Raw genomic sequence first — 19,724 nt, 5'->3', positions numbered from 1 at the left:
GAGAGTTAATTCGAATGTTGCTTAAGCCGCTTATTTGTAAAAGCGTATGTAAACATATTTTAAAATTGATTCGATAATTAAATACAACACAATCTACCGTCGCCTTTGCGTAAATACACGATTGCCACTGAAGCAACGCACTTAAGTCACTCAATTTTTAGAACCTAAAAATTAAACCCATATAAAACGTAAAATTATCCGTAAACTTTCAAAACATCCCGGCCTGAGCGACACCTCGGAAGTAGCATTGGCTCATGTATTAATGCATCTCAAAAAAGAGGCGACGCCCGTGATTGACGGCCATGTTAGAATATAGATTTCTTTTGATTTACTTACATTGTTTTGTTTTCAAGGCATACTTTTTTATGTCAACGTAGTTTTTTTTTATATTTTAAACAAACATACTCGAAGTATCAAACAATAAAAATCACTTAACGGCGGTTGGCAATAATCCAGGGAAAGTAATGAACCGTTTTGATATATTAAATACCGTTATGACTTTCAAATAGGATTACAAAAATATACTATCACTTTCGTTTTGTATCACTCTGGATCAGCAGACGATTTATTTCATAAATCAATCTTACGGAGACTCCGAGATAGCCGATGTATCACGATTGGTTTTGTATTTGTTGAGTTATTAATTAGATCGTTGCAAAATGCGCTTCAAAACAGTATTTTCAATTGGCATAACGTTACTTGTCTGTCATGTTAATTTGATAAATTCTTTGTTAATAGCTGCTAGCGTGGTGGCCGCTGGATCTGCAATTTCAGGATATTTGGCTGCTTTAAACAGCTGCATTTACAATGAGTGTTGTAACGATAAATGGATAAGATCCGACTTATCTGGTAAGAATTATATGAACATGCGTATATAACAGACATTAGTAATAAAAAACTATTTCTAACGTTTAATAACATTGTATTGTATAAGGACATTTTTAAGGGTTACATGACTGCGTGGTCCCCGTTCATGTTAATGCGTGCCGTTTCTTAAAAGATCATCAGGTAATGTCGTCGAATCGCCATAAAGCAGTACTCAAAATACCTTGCATCAACTGTACATTACTATGTCCCGTGTACACTGAAAACGTTTAAAACGATAAAGCACGTGAATTTTCTTCAACTAATCTAAGATCTTGGTCCGAAAGGTGCCCCGAATCATAATAACTTTGATTTAAAGATACCGGCAGAATTCTGACGTAAAAATCATATTTTATAAAGGAATACCATATAATAACATTGACATTAAAACAAAAAACTAAAAAACTATATTTAGAGCTGAAAACGATGATTTTGATGATCGGTAATTCCAGTAAGTGTTCGGCAATTTACGCCGCTATTTTCCCCCGATGACTTAGTCGAACACCACTGCGCATAGATAGATAGATTAGATAGATTTCAGTATAATGATACAACATGATAACACATATCAACATACATGATAAAATAGTAGAACAATAAACATGTATGAGAAATGAAACCGTGCTTATAACATTATACCAAGGATTACACAAAAAAGAGAACTTAATCTCTTATTTCCATTGTGGTCCTTGGATATTGATGGTAGTGACATAGAGAGGCATGAGATGAATATCAGAGATTTGAGTTATGAGAGACAATTATTTGCATAAAAAGGTAGATATATTAAAATGTGGATCAATTAAAAACTAATTATATAGATTTCAAAGAATGATTACATATTAAAAAGATGAGTTTTAACTGACAACTTAAAATTAGCTATTCTTGTAATATTCCTTAAGGAGGAAGGTAGTTTGTTCCACAGAACACAAGCATTATATGCAAAAGATTTAGCACCAAAACCTTTGACTTTGGGTAAAATATAGCCCCCACTTTCACTTGACCTAGTCTTGTGACGGTTGTGGACGCCAAGCTAATATTCAAAGCTTTGCATAAAACATTTTTAATAACACGCCTTATTTTATAACAGATTTTCTTAAATAAAACTTCCATTAATAATGTGTTGCCGACATGTGTCATTTACCAATTATTCCTCATGTAGTGTAAATGTATCTTGATTGTATAATATTCCTTTATGTTTTCATAAATGAAGTCGCCATTGTTCAATATCAGTTATCAATTATAGTGATTCTAGTTGCCGATTTCTATTAAGGAAAAACAAAACGAAAAACAAAAAACAGGTGGACCGGTCAACTCATACCTACCGGTAATTAAGTCAACTCGCACGTGTTTTTGATCAACTCGCAACTGTTGAAGTCAACTCGCCCTCCTACCCACCCAAAAAAATAATATTCAGAAATAGATGTAGGATATAATATGATCAGTAGTCTATAAGTATCCAAGTCCAAGTCCAAAAGTATCCATCATAGATATGATGTCTTGTTTAATTATCTAAATATTACTGTTGTCACAATTAACGTCTCTTTTACACGTGTGGTCGGTGTTTTTCACGGGTTATATGTCTGTGTGTAAGAGATGTAACATGTTTCGTATAAAACGAATTATAATTAAAATGGTCAAACATTAATCAATTAAAGTTAATTGGTATGATAATTAATCAGCTGTACTTAAATTTTTGTCACAACACGGATAATGGTGTAATAGGTGTTGTGTACATCGTGGATCAAAAGAAAAATATGTATTGTTGCTATTATGACTACCAGAGACCTATAGGTCCTTGACACTACAAAGTTATATTTATCAAACAAGTTTGTGTTGCAATTTTTATAAAAATTATAAAGACAATACATGGATGTTGACTGTCATCTTATGACACCATTATAATGATTGCAAAATTAAATAAGCCAATTTGATTTATTAAGTTCATTCAATTTGGTGGTTTATTGACAAAATAGGTCACTAAAGTGCCTGTACTGGTGCAAATCACCATGCTAACAAGGCATGGAAGTTGCACCAAATTGGCAGAATTTGGTGTATAACCACCTTAAAGCTGCCATTAATCAAGCTGGTGTCATAAAATAGTCGGTCCTGTCACGGACTCTAGATAAGACGGATATGAAACGGGACCGTATCGGCAAATAGGTTGTCGATACTTTGTTACGTAATCAGTAGCTATCAATTTATAGCGTGCATTGAAGCGCCGAGGTTATACATTTTGATGTACCCACTCACGTCTTTTTTAAAATTATACTTTCAATTCTCCCGATTTTGACAAATTATATATCATTAGAAAGCCTACGTTACGTCGTTTTCAGATATATAAATATATATATTATGTTTTTCTTCTGATTTGGGCAGCCGGCGAGTTATAACTTTAACTTTTGCAAATATCACACCGTTTTAGAGTCTAGATTTACGGTTGACATGTTCGTACTTTATACCGATTTGTAGCGTTTATATTTGGAGTTCAGTTTTAAAAGTTACATCTTGCTTAGGAGAATAGAATTCTGTAAACGATATAAAGAAATGGTTTTAAAAATGACATTAAGTAAGGAATGACTTTGTACGAAAGTATCGCGCGGTCCTAACGCAGAGAACTGATGCTACGGTCTTGGCGATTATGCTTTTGTTTAGATACCGGCCATTTAGTTTCCTTTGTCATGATTATTATATTTTTATGGAATATATTGAAATATTTTGTTCACGAAACATATCAATAAAGCTAATTATTAATGAAGCTTAATAATTTAACGATTTCAGCTCTTGTTTATAACACAGACAGGGTGTTAATTTTATTACGAGACAGCGTATATAGCGGACCCTCGATATTTTTCGGCCGGGATTTTCAAGAATCTTTAAATAATTTTAATTAATTGATAATTTGAGGTAAATAACCTTTCATATAATTATACATAATAACCTGTTTGAAAATAAACAACAAACGATGAATGTTTTGAAACTCATTTTATTTGAAGTATGCAAAGCCGAAAAAATATCAAGAGGGTCCGCTATATCAAAAACCTATAGATTACTGTTATCTATAGGTCTTTGGCTATATACGCTGTCTCGTAATAAAATTAACACCCTGTCTGTGTTATAAACAAGAGCTGGTGGGAGCGTGCCATTAATGGGTATTATAATCAAGCACTCACACCCCTGATGAGGCTTATCAAGGTGTCAAAGCTTCAAACAATGACCTCTCTATTTTTGTATTAATTCCAAGTGAAAGACAACTCAAATCAAGAATGATTAAAACAAACATGTAATGGAGTAAAAACAATCTACCTTTGTCAAACTGAACAAGATCTGTTACTCTTTACCACTAGCAATAATGTCCTCCGATTCAGATGCAATCGATGAAATAAGCATGATGAAACAAATGAAATATTTACCATTCACTCTTTCGTATCCGTGCTTAGAAATCATATGACACCGAATACGAGACATTGTCTTGTAAGTTTTGGGGCACTCTGTACACTGGTAGACACCCACTGATTCGATTGCTTTTGTCACTTTAAATTTCTTACACGGTTTAACATTCTCAGAATCATCACTGCTACAGTGTAAGCATGCACCTAACAATTCGTCTAAATCAAAGTCGTCATCATCCCAGTGAAAAAAATCCGATTTTGAATAGTTGGACATGATGCACTGATGTCAAAATACGAAATGATCTGCATAACACCGACCGTGATTTTCAAGAATCTCTAAATAAGTTTAATTAATTGATAATTTAAGGTACATCACCTTTCATATCATTATACATAATAACCTCTTTGATAATAAACAGCAAACGAATGTTTTTCACACCCATTTTATTTGAAGTGCGCAAAGCCACGGAGCGTATATTGACAGGATTTGAAACGAGTATTTGACCCTTACTGTAGTCAATTCAAATTTACGCAAAAATTAATCATATTTTTCGGCTTTACATACTTCAAATAAAATGGGTGTCAAAACATTCATCGTTTGTTGTTTATTGTTGTTTATTTCATTTCCGACATTGTTTTTTGTTGTCGGTTATCCGAGATAATTATTTTTTTTAATAGTTACTTCACTTCAGTAGGTCACTAATTTTAATATTTCCGAATTGAAAATGTTGATATTTTCCACCCATTTTACGTAACTTATATATGTTTGAACTGTGATTTTTATGATTACTTAGTATTATAAAAACTACGATGTTAACAGCATTTCACTTTCATTTTCGCAAGGTTTTCAGAAAGTTCCCGGAAAGCACGTTTTTTTGCATAAATGCGCGTATGACGCGATTTAACGTTGCTCTGTATCGTATTGCATTCAATCTAAATTCACTTGTCTATACATGGCCTCATTTTATGTTTTGATTGATGTTATTATATTGGATTATCGGATATATATGCACTTTAGAAAAGCGGTATGTATACAGTTAATCGATACACATTTTTTTCTTTCAATTTCACACCCCTGAAAACACAATACACACAATGGGTAATTTTTTCGGATTAATGAATGCAACACTGTGTGAAACAATTACATTTGTCGGTGTTTAATTCCTTTCATGGGAGGGTTTCGTCCGGCCCCGTTTTTTCATGGGAGGGTTTTCGTCCGGCCCCGTTTTTTTCATGGGAGGGTTGTCGTCCGCCCCCGTTTATTCATTGGAGGGTTTTTGGACTTGCAATCGAACATCGATCAATATCTGGGAATAATTGTATCTGTTCATTATGTGTGATTTATAATTGTCTGATTAAATCATAATTCAAAACTTAATACAATCAAGATACGCCGTCATGTGTGTGTACTAAGAAAACTTTTGATATATATGTCGATCTTTACTATGACAACAGCTGATATCGATTCTTTGTTATGAACTCAAGCAAGTGGTGTTTGACTTCGTCACTTCCGGTTTGAAAAAAAATGTCGACTCGATCGCGAAGTGCGAAAATTCGGCACAGTTATTGGCTGTATACTCGCTGAATACGTTGGTTTTAATCGAATGATGGTATGGATATGCATTAAAACATTATAATCTCACATAAAATTGGTATATTTAAGGTTTTTAAAACCGCTGCCGGTGATCTTTAAATGTGTATATTTCACCATATAATTATTTTTAGCTCCACTGGCCAAAGGCCAGCGGGGCTTATGTCATGGTCCTGTGTCCGTCGTGCGTCCGTGCGTGCGTTAACTTTTCCTTGAAACATCTTCTCCTCCTAAACTCCTGGTCCAATTCTGATGAAATTTCTAAAGAATGTTCCTCAAATTTGTTCAAATTATGCCCCTGGGGTCAAATTTGACCCTGCCCCGGGGGTCACAAAATTGAAAATTTGTTTATATAAGGCACATTTTGTGAAAACTTTCAAAATTTTCTCGTCCATAACCATTGGGCCTAGGGCTATCAAATTTGGTATGTAGAGACATCTAAAAGTCCTCTACCAAATTTCTTCAAATTATGCCCCTGGGGTCAAATTTGACCCTGCCCCGGGGGTCACAAAATTGAACATATGCTTATATAAGGCCTATTTTGTGAAAACTTTCAAAATCCTTACGTCCATAACCATTGGGCCTATGGCTATCAAATTTGGTATGAAGAGACTTCTGATAGTCCTCTACAAAATTTCTCCAAAGTATGCCCCTGGGGTCAAATTTGACCCTGCCCCGGGGGTCACAAAATTGAACATATGCTTATATAAGGCCTATTTTGTGAAAACTTTCAAAATCCTTCCGTCCATAACCATTGGGCCTAGGGCTATCAAATTTGGTATGTAGAGACATATAATAGTCCTCTACTAGATTTTTTAAAATAATGCCCTAGGGTCAAATTTGACCCTGCCCCGGGGGTCACAAAATTGAACATATGCTTATATAGGGTCTATTTGTGAAAACTCTAAAAATCTGCTTGCCCATATCCATTGGGCCTAAGGCTACCAAGTTTGGTATGTAGTGACATCTTATAGTCTTCTACCAAGTTTGTTCAAATTATGCCGGGGGGTCACAAAATTGAACATTATATACGCTTATATCTTCCTTATTTTGTGAAAACTTTAAAAATATTCTTGTCCTTAACTCTAGGACCTAGGGCTACCACATTTTGTATGTAGTGAGATATAGTAGTCCTCTACAAAGTTTGCTCAAATTATGCCCCTGGGGTTAAATTTGACCCAGCCCAGGGGGTCACAAAATTGAACATATGCTTATATAGGGTCTATTTTGTGAAAACTTAAAAAGTATCTTGTCCATAACCATTGGGTCTAGGGTTACCAAATTTGGTATGTAGTGGCATCTTAAAGTCCTCTACCAAGTTTTGTTCAAATTATGCCCCTGGGATCAAGTTTGACCCTGCCCCGATGGTCACAAAACTGAACATATGCTTATATAAGGCCTTTTTGTGAAAACTTTAAAAATCTGCTTGTCCATAACCGTATGGCCTAGGGCTACCAAATTTGGTATGTAGTGACATGTAATAGTTCTCTTCTTAGTTTGTTCAAATTATGCCCCTGTGGTCAAATTTGAAACTGCCCCGGGGGTCACAAAATTGAATATATGCTTATAAAATGCTTATTTTGTGAAAACTTTAAAAATCTGCTTGTCCATACCCATTGGGCCTAGGGCTACCAAATTTGGTATGTAGTGACATCTTATAGTCCTCTACCAACTTTGTTCAAATTATGCCCCTGGGGTCAAGTTTGACCCTGCCCCGAGGGTCACAAAATTGAAACTATGCTTATATAAGGCCTATTTTGTGAAAACTTTAAAAATCTACTTGTCCATAACTGTATGGTATAGGGATACCAAATTTGGTATGTAGTGACTTGTAATAGTTCTCTTCTTAGTTTGTTCAAATTATGCCCCTGGGGTCAAATTTGAAACTGTCCCGGGGGTCACAAAATTGAATATATGCTTATAAAGTGCTTATTTTGTGAAAACTTTAAAAATCTGCTTGTCCATATCCATTTGGCCTAGGGCTCCCAAGTTTGGTATGTAGTGACATCTTATAGTCCTCTACCAAGTTTGTTCAAATTTTGCCTCTGGGGTCAAGTTTGACCCTGCCCCGAGGGTCACAAAATTGAAGCTATGCTTATATAAGGCCTATTTTGTGAAAACTTTAAAAATCTGCATGTCCGTAACTGTATGGCATTGGGCAACCAAATTTGGTATGTAGTGACATGCAATAGTTCTCTTCTTAGTTTGTTCAAATTATGCCCCTGGGGTCAAATTTGAAACTGCCCGGGGATCACAAAATTGAATATATGCTTATAAAGGGCTTTTTTTGTGAAAACTTTAAAAATCTGCTTGTCCATAACCATTGGGCCTAGGGCTACCAAATTTGGTATGTAGTAACATCTTATAGTCCTCTACCAAGTTTGTTAAAATTATGCCCCTGGCATTTGTTAAAATTATGCCCCTCGGGTCAAATTTGACCCTGCCCTGGGGGTCACAAAATTGAACATACGTTTATATGGAGCCTATTTTGTAAAAACTTTAAAAATCTTATTGTACATAAACATTGGGCCTAGGGCTACCAAATTTGGTATGTAGTGACATCTTATAGTTCTCTACCAAGTTTGTTCAAATTATGCCCTTGGGGTCAAGTTTGACCCTGCCCCGGGGGTCACAAATTGAAAATTTGCTTATATAAGGCATATTTTGTGAAAACTTTAAAAATCTTTTTGTCCATTACCATCGGGCCTAGGGCTATCAAATTTGGTATGTAGTGACATCTAATAGTCCTCTACCAAGTTAGTTCAAATTTTATACCTGGGGTCGAATTTGACCCAGCCCCGGGAGGTCACAAAATTGAACATATGCTTATATAAGGCCTATTTTGTGAAAACTTCACAAATCTTTCTGTCCATAACCATCCGGCCTAGGGCTATCAAATTTGGTATGTAGTGACATCTAATAGTCCTCTACCAAATTTGTTCAAATTTTATCCCTGGGGTCAAATTTGACTCTGCCCCGGGGGTCACAACATTGAACATATGCTTATATAATGCCTATTTTGTGAAAACTTAAAAAAAAATCTTGTAAATAACCATTAGGCCTAGGGCTACACAATTTGGTATGTAGTGACATTGAATAGTCCTCTACTTAGTTTGTTCAAATTATGCCCCAGGGGTCAAATTTGACCCTGCCCTGGGGGCCACAAAATCGATTATATGCTTATATAGTGCCTATTTTGTGAAAACTTAAAAAAACTGCCTGTCCTTAACCATAAGGCAAAGGGCTACCAAATTTGGTATGTAGTGACACCTAATAGTTCTCTACCAAAAGTTCTCTACCAAGTTTGTTCAAATTATGCCCCTTGGGTCAAATTTAACCCTGCCCGGGGGGTCACAAAAATGAACATACGCTTATATGGGGCCTATTTTGTGAAAAATCTTTTTGTCCATAACCATTGGGCCTAGGGCTACCAAATTTGGTATGTAGTGATATCTAATAAACCACTACCAAATTTGTTCAAATAATGCCTCTGGGGTCAACTTTGACCCTGCCCCGGGGGGTCACAAAATTGAACATTATATACGCTTATATCTTCCTTATTTTGTGAAAACTTTAAAAATATTCTTGTCCTTAACTCTAGGACCTAGGGCTACCACATTTTGTATGTAGTGAGATATAGTAGTCCTCTACAAAGTTTGCTCAAATTATGCCCCTGGGGTTAAATTTGACCCAGCGCAGGGGGTCACAAAAGTGTACATATGCTTAAATAGGGCCTATATTAAAGTATTTGCACATGTAGAGAATATTTGTTTCAGCCTTTTTTTCAGCAGTGGAGCGATACAGGGCCATCATGGCCCTCTTGTTTAAAGTAAAAGAATCGTGTCCGGTTGGCGTAAGAAATTCACATATTTACATTTCAGCACTGCCATATATAATGAAATCAAAGGTATACGGGCAACATCTTGTGACAGATACACTGGTGAGACACCTCAAAGGTCATATCAATGGGAACCCACGTAAGGCTTTGGCTCTTTCGTTCCATGGGTGGACGGGTACTGGCAAGAACTACGTTAGTCAAATAGTTGCTGAAACACTGTATGTTAAAAGCATGGGCAGCAAATATGTCCTCTGGATTATACCAGCAGTAGATTTTCCGCATAGCGATGCTGACCCAACGACCATTGCATCATACAAAGTGTGTTCCTACTTCATAATTGTATTGTCTACCTTTCTGTTGTATTCGTTGTCTGCTGAAAAATGTCGACAAAGTTAATACTATAATTATTATATTCATTTACGAACATCCCGTTTTAAAAGTATTTGTTTATGCTAAGGTAGCATTGAAACACGTGACAATAATTAAATTCCGTAGTAATTTGTGGTTCCAGTAATGCAAAAAAACATTAAATAACGACTGCAATGTTTACGGTGCATCATTACCGATGATTATATATCAACAGTTATGCTCGAGAGATGTTTGGAAGAAGTACATGTATGATTTTATTTTATAAGGATAAACTTCGGAGAAAGATAAAGGAGGCAGTTACCGCGTGCCCGCGCGCATTGATTATCATCGACGAGATGGAAAAGATGCCACCGGGTCTCATAGACGTCTTGAAACCGTATTTGAACTTCCATGACAATGTCGAAGGTGTGGATTATAGGAAAGCAATATTCTTTCTTCTAAGGTATGCTACTGTCAGTCATAGATGGTAGAAAAAAGTGTTCTCGTATCAAGTGAAAAATAGTGAACTGAATGTAATGTGTTTGTTTCTGACGCACGAGTAAAGTTGTTATTTTGTACCATAAAATATCTGTGACAAACTTTTTATTTAAATTTTGTATATAGCTGCCCAATGATTTCAGTTATACGGATAAAACAATTGTGTGAGTGTGTTTGGATTTCAACACATTTGACGGATTAAAAATCCTGCTTACTAGATTCGGCGGCGTCAAAAAGGAAGTTTTCGGCAAATCGCATTTGTTTGCCTTGACCAATCTGTTTTTAGAGCACTAGCAAGGAAATTTAGCGTTGGATTAATGTTGGGGGTTATCACGGTCAAAATAACTGTATTGTTTGGTGGATCTTTCTAAAAACATGAATAAATTGTATAGTTTTAATCAATTTCTATTAGGCATATTCTCGTCAGATACGAACTGGTATAATACCACTATATCAGTTTTATAAAGTTTTTTAAATATCCATATATCCAAATATTGTTATTGGTCATTTTAGTAATAATGCAGCAACGACTATAGTTAAGAAGGTCCTTGATTTACTGAAAGCTGGAAAACCTAGAGAATATATTCAATTGAAGGATTTGGAAGACAGTGTGCAGTTACAAACGCTTAACGATGAATCTAGTAAGTATACTTTGATCATATTCCCCGCAGCTTTGTTGAGTCGCGCTTGCTAGAACTTCATCTTAAGTCTTGCTATTAAAACAACGCACATGATCTGCTTACATAATAGGTTTTTGTTGGTTTTATGTTGGTCCGTTATTGGAGCCTTTTGAAGTAGGTTTGTAGTAAATTTCTATCGAGTGATTTCCAATATGGCCATCACATCCAGATAACATGTTGATTAAGGATTACGGTGGATAGTGCGATCTATAGGAATCCTGTGTTCATTATTGACCGGTGTGTTGCACCAAGTAAACTTCACCGCAATATAAAGTCGCACGTGAAAGACATGCTAATAGGTTACGGTTGAGAGGGTATCGAACCTGCGACCCCTGCGTTCTGGTCAAATTGTGTCATCATTAGATCAAACTATCCGTCTTATAATTTAAGGTTTATGCTCGGAAACATTTATTAGTATTTTTAATTTGAGAAAATGAATTTAATGTTCTTTCAGACGGCCTTTGGCACAGTGAATTGATCACCAGTGGTCTCCTTACCGCGTCAATACCGTTCTTACCACTGGAGAGAAAGCATGTTGAGCAATGCATTAAAGATGCATTTAAGTCACTTCCATGGAAAGCATCTGACGAAAAAGTTAAAGAAATTGCAGACCAATTGACATACTTTTCAGATGATACCCAAGTGTTTTCTACAACTGGTTGCAAGCGAATATATGATAAAGTTCAACTCATAATGAATGATGTCTAGAATAGGTTTGTTTATAAGTCGGCGGCTGTATACTTTCTTATGTCAAAACATTTTAGTTATTTGATGGTCAATTATCAGTTCTTAAGACATGCTAAACTTTGATTCATTTTGTGATTATAAAGCAATAATAATTGTATTTATTTTGTTTACTGTCTTTTTACTCAAGCAGGCGCATGTCTCCATTGGTTTTGCTGTTTAACATATTTGAGAATTATATAGGAACAATAGACCTACAGAAGCATTGTAAGGATAAAAACAGCCGTTAAACAAACTAATGTTTTTTTCTGTATAATACAGGACAATTCATACAATAGGATACGACATCAAAAACATGAAGAATGAGTTGATACATATAACAATATGATTTGGCATCATTCAACTAGGTTACTATATCAATAAGGGGTTGTGTTTTTGACGATGCTGGAACAGCATCGTCCAAGGTATGATAACCATCAAAAAAAAATCACAATGGCGACCTATGTAAAAGACCGAGCCAGTCCGATTGAGATAACTCGATTTTTCAGTTACTTCCCTTTTGCATTCGCCACTGCGTAGGAGATTGCTCGTCATTGATAACATTATTCTAGCAGAGTTGTCGTTCGTGTTTCAACATTCAACAATGGCCGCCCCCATGAGAGTCTCGATTCAAAACTTTCTTAATGCATAAATTGGCTTGTTTCGCTATTTAGAAGCTGTCATTTAGGATATATGAATGATTTATTCACTAAATCTCCGCTTAAAACAACAATAGTTGGAATTCGAAGGATATATACTCGATGTGAATGAAGGGCTTTCTGGATCATAACAGCTTGACACGGCAAAACTGGCATACTGGTATTTTTAGTTATCAATATAAGTCACATTGTGCTTTATAAATTGTATTCGAGCATTTTGCGACTTATTGAATAACTATGATACCCGATATCAACATTTCATCGGGGATTTGCAGTTCACCAAGCTGTCCTGAAATTCAACATTGATTTCAAACTCTTTACTGGTTTGTACTCTTTCTTAGTGTTAGTACTTTTTATCATTTTAAAGTTAAATGAACTGTGTCACAGTAAAAGAGACATTAAGGCGATTGTGGCCAGTTTGGATCTAGATCAGCCTGCAGTCGCTTGAAAGCTGTTTGCTTAAAAGCCTTTTTCTGACAATAACAAAGAATTTAATTGGATACTGATTTGACTGCGCCTTTCCTGTGACCTGGCTAAAATAATAGAATTGTCATTAATCAAATGATTTATTTCGAACATTAATCAATTGTTTTTCTTGTTCCTCGGGATCAATGACTCCAGCACTTTCCTGTTGAGAATTGAATACTGCTAAAGGCGATGCTAGGGGGCGTGAGAGATGTTGCACCTTCCAGTATCGCTCGATTGTTCATTGTCGGCTCGGGTACTACGTACATGTACCCCGGGTACTCTTAAGTATACTTACATGTATCCCGGGTACGGTAAATATACTAAAATGTACCCGGGAAATTTAACCCTAAATCAGTCGTTGTCGACTATTTTTTTGTAATAATTATATATACACATTTATGTCAATTTTCTGTAGAATGGCCTCTATATTATCGGAACACATACTCAAAAAGCATGTTGATGCAGTGTTTTTTGAAGAGAAGTGTGTTTAAGATAATCGGTTGCGCGTTTTACGACATCGGATTTTGGGCGCGAATACAATTCGGGTACAGTCTAATATGGACCGAGTACAATTACGTTTATTTACCGTACCTGGGGTACATGTAAGTATACTTAAGAGTACCCGGGGTACATGTAAGTAGTACCAGAGCCGACAATGACCAATCAAGCTCCATTATCCCTCATGAACCGACTCAAAAAACCGAGTCGGCAATATTTGACTTAATTTTTGGTTTGGTTGCTCTCGAGGGATCGAAAATTTCAGAATCTTCCTAAAAGCCCTACGGGTTTGATCCCCAGAAGCGACATTAAAAACTAGCATACTTTGTTATTTAAAAGGCTGCTAAACCTGATATACAATGATAATGTGAATTTTCTCTCACATGATGTTTAGTCATATTATATAAAAACTTACAGCAGTAGTAAACAACTGGACAATAATTAATGAACGCATCTTTCATTTGTCTTTGACACTTTGATTTTGACATGGCCTAGATTTAAATATGTGACTTGACTTTACCAGCACTCTTGTAACAGAGCTTAAGTTTAAATGTACCATTGAAGATCACCTAAATCCAGATTTGCTATTATAGACGTGTGAAAAGTTTTAAGGGTGTGACAAGTTAGCAAAAATTGGTCATTACCCAGAGGCCACAACTGATCTATGACTGTATTAAAACAAGAAAAATCAGTGCCTGATTTAGATTTCCTTAGATAGTTAAATAAAAACTAATTTCATAAGCCTGGTAACAGTTTAACGGTAATGCTACCAATGTGTCACACCAAGGCCTTGAATTTGAAATCTAGGACATGCATGGTCATTTCTTCATGAAATCAGGACACAAAATTGTATTTTAAGTCCTTAATTGACCTGGCTATAGTTCTCAGATTATTATAAGCTCAATCAGTATATTTATATAATTATTTATGCTTTGTGTATTGTAAACATATACACAATCATGCAGTTACATGATAGCAATAAATAATATCAAAGCTACCCATACTATAAAGGTCATTGACAAAGCCTATGGTCAAAATGTGAACACATTGAGTGTAATCGCCCTCTCGTGCCAGCAAAAACAACACGTTGACAGGTTGTCATTTTTGACAGTTCTACTTTCACTTTCATTTTGTGATATCAAACTATTAACAATTATGTGGCTGAGAAAAATATCGCCATTGCTTTTTATGCCGCCGGTAGGGTGGCCTATATCAGTTGAACTGTCAGTCAGTCAGTCAGTCAGTGTGTCAGTCTGTCCGTCCGTCCGAAAACTTTAATGGCCATAACTTTTTAAATATTGAACATAGCAACTTGATATTTGGCATACATGTGCATCTCATGGAGCTGCACATTTTCAGTTGTGAAAGGTGAAGGTGAAGGTCATCTTTCAAGGTCAAATGTCAAATATAAAGAGTCTGTCTGTCTGTCCGAAAACTTTAACATTGGCCATAACTTTTTCAATATTGGCGTGCATGCGTATCTCATAGAGCTGCACATATTGATTGGTGAAAGGTCAAGGTCATCCTTCAAGGTCAAGGTCAAAGGTCAAATTTTGCAATATTGAAGATAGCAACTCCATATTCGGCATGCATGTGTATGTCGTGGAGCTGCACATTTTGAGTGGTGAAAGGTCAAGGTCATCCTTCAAGGTCAAAGGTAAAATATATGGCTTCAAAGCTGCGCAGCAGGGGGCATTGTGTTTCACTAACACAGCTCTTGTTTAATATATTTTCTGCACATTTCTTCAAAAAACTTACATCAATACACGATTTTCTTCGTTAATTCAATCATTCCTGACAGACTTGTAAACATATTTCGCTTACATTTTGACGCGCGTAGGTAGGACCGCATTACCGCTTCCGAAATGTGTATTCATACTATTGCCTTCGAGGAACTTATCTGATGTTTGACGGAAAGGGCCGAAAATGTGCGAGTGTGGGTCAAGTTCCCCACAGGTACTACTTTCCCGTTCCCCCAATTTTTTTTCCGTACCTAAAATTTTTCGTACCCAATTTTTTTTCGTACCCCTTTTTTTTTCGTACCCATTTTTTTTTTCAACCCCAATTTTTCGTATGTACCCAAATTTTTTTCGGTCCCAATTTTTTGGTTCCCAAATATTTTTTCGTACCCAAATTTGTTTTCATACCCATTTATTTTTCGCAAAATTTTTGTACCAAATTTTTTTTACGTACCAACATACACAATTGTGGTGATTGTGGTGATGTAGATAAACTTAACTTGATGCTTTTATATCCATCCTCTCAAAAGCATCGTCACACCAGTACTGTCAGTACTTTGATTTTATCAGTGTATTAGACTGTCAGTAGCTTAAATTGAATACTATTTATATTGTTTAAATACCGCGGTACATACTTTTAGTATACTTATATTAAGGGTGCAGGATCACGTGACTCTGTTGGGTTCCCAATTAAACGTTTATGGATGTAAACACACCGTCAAGTGGTGCTTTTTTTTCAAATAACTTAAAAAACAATTTTTCTTAAGAATTTCAACTAGTTCATAAATGACAGATTTTTATGCTGCTTATGGCAATGTGAAATACAACAGAATTACTTTATATAATAAGACCGTGTTCTTGTTATAAAATTCCGTGTGTACTCTATGGTTATGCTTCGCACAACGTTAAATTTTGTCACCGATTTCAGGCGTATTCAAGGATTTATTCTTATACCTTAAGATATCGTCACAAACTGCAAAAAAAACTCTATTTTATGCACTTAAGATTTTTTCAAATGCATATCAATAACTTGAGATATTTATAAAAAATGAAGTTCATAACGGTGTGTTTACATTCTGTCCAGCCCGTTTGTAAACATCTGAAAACTCCGTTGATTCTGCAACCTGATGTTATGAAACTTTCAGCAAAGTCGTGCAATATACAGTCAAATAATGTATTTACGCACATAAATGCACAACCAGAATATTTGTAAAAGTGATTTACACACATTCTTATTATTTCTTATCCATTATATCAATGTATCATATACCCATAAAGTTAAACGTCAGCTGCGCCAGCAGGAAAGGAACAGTGAGGCAGATAACAAATGCACTAGACCAGCCAAACACGTTAATAAAAAAATACCAAAACATCAATAAAACTGGGGACACCGCCTAAGAACGGTAAATGCAAAAGTACTCGGGGTGAGCTGAGGGAGTAAACCGGTTTTACGGGGCGCAAACCTCACTCTTGGCCCATAATTATTAAACATTAAAGTGTAAATAAAAATGATCCCCATAGCATCACAATTCAATTTAATAGTAAAAAAGATTACATGTAAATGCAACTAACATATAACTACTCACGGTTTATATTCAGACCAGAACCGTGTCGTTTATGCCTCGGTCACACTGTCACGAATCAGAGCTACGAACGAGCTACGAATACTTTTCGTCACAGTTCGTAGCTATCCTTACTGAACCGTGGCTCTCCGTACTTGATCCGTGATCAGTCGTAGTAGTTTTTGGATGTCCGTAGCGACTCTTGACAAATTTTGAACATGTTCAAAAAATTGCTACGTATTTATCGACCGTAGTGTATCCGTAGCAGTCCGTATTAAGCCGTAGTGATCCGTACTAGTTCTTAACGTCGTCCGTACCTTTTCGTAGGCCCAAAGTTGTTCAAGGACTTCTACGGATTGATACGAAGAACTACGGATCGGTATGGTTACGCTACGTATTAGCTACGATTATTCAACGGATAAACTACGGAAAGCCACGGTTCCTGTACGTTGTACTACGGATATACAGGAATTTGCACGATCTTGTACGATGTACTTCATCTCAGCACGAAACAGTACGGACATGCACGGTCCACTACAATAAATTGCTACTGAAATACATCATTGAAATTATGAAATACATCATTGAAATTAAAACAACCGTAATTGCATTTGTTGAGTTAACAATCATGAACCGCCAGCGTTTGCGATAAATTTGTTACACTTGGATATTGATATGGCACCAAATGCAGAGGCCGTAGTCGAGCTGCTTGACGATATGCGCAGAGGTAATAATGATTCAATATCGTATAACTAGTATAGCTTTGTGCGAAAAGTTACGTATTTAGAAAATATTAGAATTTGAACTTACGAGTAATACATTTTTTTAATTTGCAGGTAAGTGTCTGCCTCATATGCCTTTTGAATCTTGCTCTAATTTTTACGTGATGTAATACTTGTTAAATTAATAGCCGACATAATAAAATACAAAATTAATCATACTTTCCTAAGATAATCTATATTCCTACATCAATAATTACACACTTTATCAGATCAGAGAAGAAAAATGAGGTGGTGGATAAGAGACTGGCTTTTAAGACGACCCGCTCTCGCCCAATACGATACTTTGATGGCCGAACTGACTGAAGACCCGGCGGCATTTTGAAACTTCACCAGAATCGGGCCTGATATGTTCCATGAGCTATTACAGGTCGTTGGTCCCAGGATCACGAAGATCACCTGGTTCAGACAGTCCATCAATCCAGATTTGAAGTTGGCAATTACCTTAAGGTTCTTGGACACAGGGGGCAGTTACCGTACATTGATGTGCTGGGGGTGTTATCCAGACTCCTACTGAGCCTGATGAGTGGAAGGCCATAGCCGATCGCGGCTAAATGGCAATTTCCACACGCCATTGGAGCTCTAGATGGAAAGCATGTAGCCATACAATGTCCCAAGAACGGTGGCTAAAACTATAAAGGTTACCATTATGTTGTGCTGATGGCCCTGGTAGACGTCGATTACCAAATCATATGGGTAAATATTGGATCGCATTTGCCATGAGGACATTGCTCATGAAGCCATTCTCACGACGAGGCCTTGAGAAGGACGAGCGAATTTTTAACTATCGCTCTTCTAGCGCCAGGAGAGTTGTGGAGAATGCTTTTGGTATTTTCGCTCAGCGATTCCGATGCTTAATGTCTATTCTGCCACAAAGACTCTTCCCCAGACACGGCTGATTCCATTATTACTGTTACGCGCTGTTCCTGCCGCTTGCATGTTCTCTTTCCACTGCTTCGTAGCGGACCGTTCTAGTTCGTACTTACCCGTACTAGACCGTAGCGGGTCCGTAGTTAGATCGTTCTAATTCGCGTAGCATCGTACTTAATCGTACCAGACCGTAGCGGATTCGTAGTTTGATCGTACCGATTCGTGGCGCTCCGTACTAAATCGCGTCGATCAGTAGCAGTCCGTACCTTTCCTTGTTCGGTTTCCAACATTTTGATGGTAGATTCGTCGAAATCCGTACTCACATCATTGTGCTCCGTACTGAAATCGTAGCGGCCTACGAATTTTGACAATTTCGTAGTCATTCGTAGCCGATTCAATCGTAGCTCATTCGTAGCCCTGATTCGTGACAGTGTGACCGAGGCATTAACGATGCGCAATAACATAAAACCCAAACGACTATATCGTAATCTACACCTCGTCTTTATTTTAAAAAAGAATTTATTTAATATGAAAATATCGAACGAATGCACGATGAATATATTTTCCTTCGTAAAAATACTTAATAAGTTGTCGATCGTGATTAAAAATGACAAAAATTAGTATTTATGTAAGTTATTCCATAAAGTCCAATTAGAACTCTGAAATAAGTATAAAATGAAATATTAAATATATTTTCCAATTAGTAGTTTACTTGTTACAATATGCAATATTCAATTTATAGAAATACAAATTTTGAATGAAATAATAGATAAAATAAAGAGACTGTGAAATTTATATAATTTAAATGAGAGAAAATGCATACCGGTATATACGTTATTGTATCTGTCTACTTTACACATGTTACGTGCATTTTGTGCATATATTTAGATAAAAATCGGGTAGTTAATTAATTAAGGTATTGTTCTATACTATTCATTTAAACAAGACATATAACGTGTAAACAAATAAGAGAAAGAATTAAAATTTGATAACAGTTGCGGCCTGAAACTATTAATTTACATTTGGGGTCACAATTCTTTCTTAGGAAATACAAGTTATGTACGTTATATATATATATAAATCTTCACTGAGTTAGTTTGTTTTTTGGTTTATGAGTAGGTTTATTTAATGTCGTATAAGCCGCTTATTTGTGAAAAAATGATAAAATGAATCATGAACAAGAGTTTCATTTTTCCATTAAGAAACTATGCATAGAAA

The 19,724-nt window shown here is 36.0% G+C and overlaps 1 protein-coding gene across 4 annotated transcripts; it reads left to right on the top strand.

The window, feature by feature from the left end:
- Positions 1 to 547: 547 nt before the first annotated feature.
- On the top strand, positions 548 to 12,061 carry LOC127861168 (torsin-1A-like). Of its 4 annotated transcripts, none has more exons than XM_052399551.1 (6): positions 548 to 608; positions 739 to 849; positions 9,726 to 10,000; positions 10,318 to 10,493; positions 11,042 to 11,169; positions 11,663 to 12,061. In XM_052399551.1, the coding sequence occupies exons 3-6, from the start codon at positions 9,740 to 9,742 to the stop codon at positions 11,914 to 11,916; spliced, it is 819 nt and encodes a 272-aa protein (XP_052255511.1). In that variant the 5' UTR covers positions 548 to 608; positions 739 to 849; positions 9,726 to 9,739; the 3' UTR covers positions 11,917 to 12,061. The 4 variants fall into 4 exon arrangements, with proteins under 4 accessions (XP_052255511.1, XP_052255510.1, XP_052255509.1 ...); XM_052399550.1 differs by having other exon boundaries at positions 553 to 620; XM_052399549.1 differs by lacking the exon at positions 548 to 608 and having other exon boundaries at positions 627 to 849.
- The last annotated feature ends 7,663 nt before the right edge of the window (positions 12,062 to 19,724 follow it).

This window comes from Dreissena polymorpha, chromosome 15 (genome assembly GCF_020536995.1).
Source record: "Dreissena polymorpha isolate Duluth1 chromosome 15, UMN_Dpol_1.0, whole genome shotgun sequence".
In the NCBI taxonomy this organism is placed as follows: domain Eukaryota; kingdom Metazoa; phylum Mollusca; class Bivalvia; order Myida; family Dreissenidae; genus Dreissena; species Dreissena polymorpha.
This window is presented reverse-complemented; position numbering and strand designations above follow the sequence as displayed.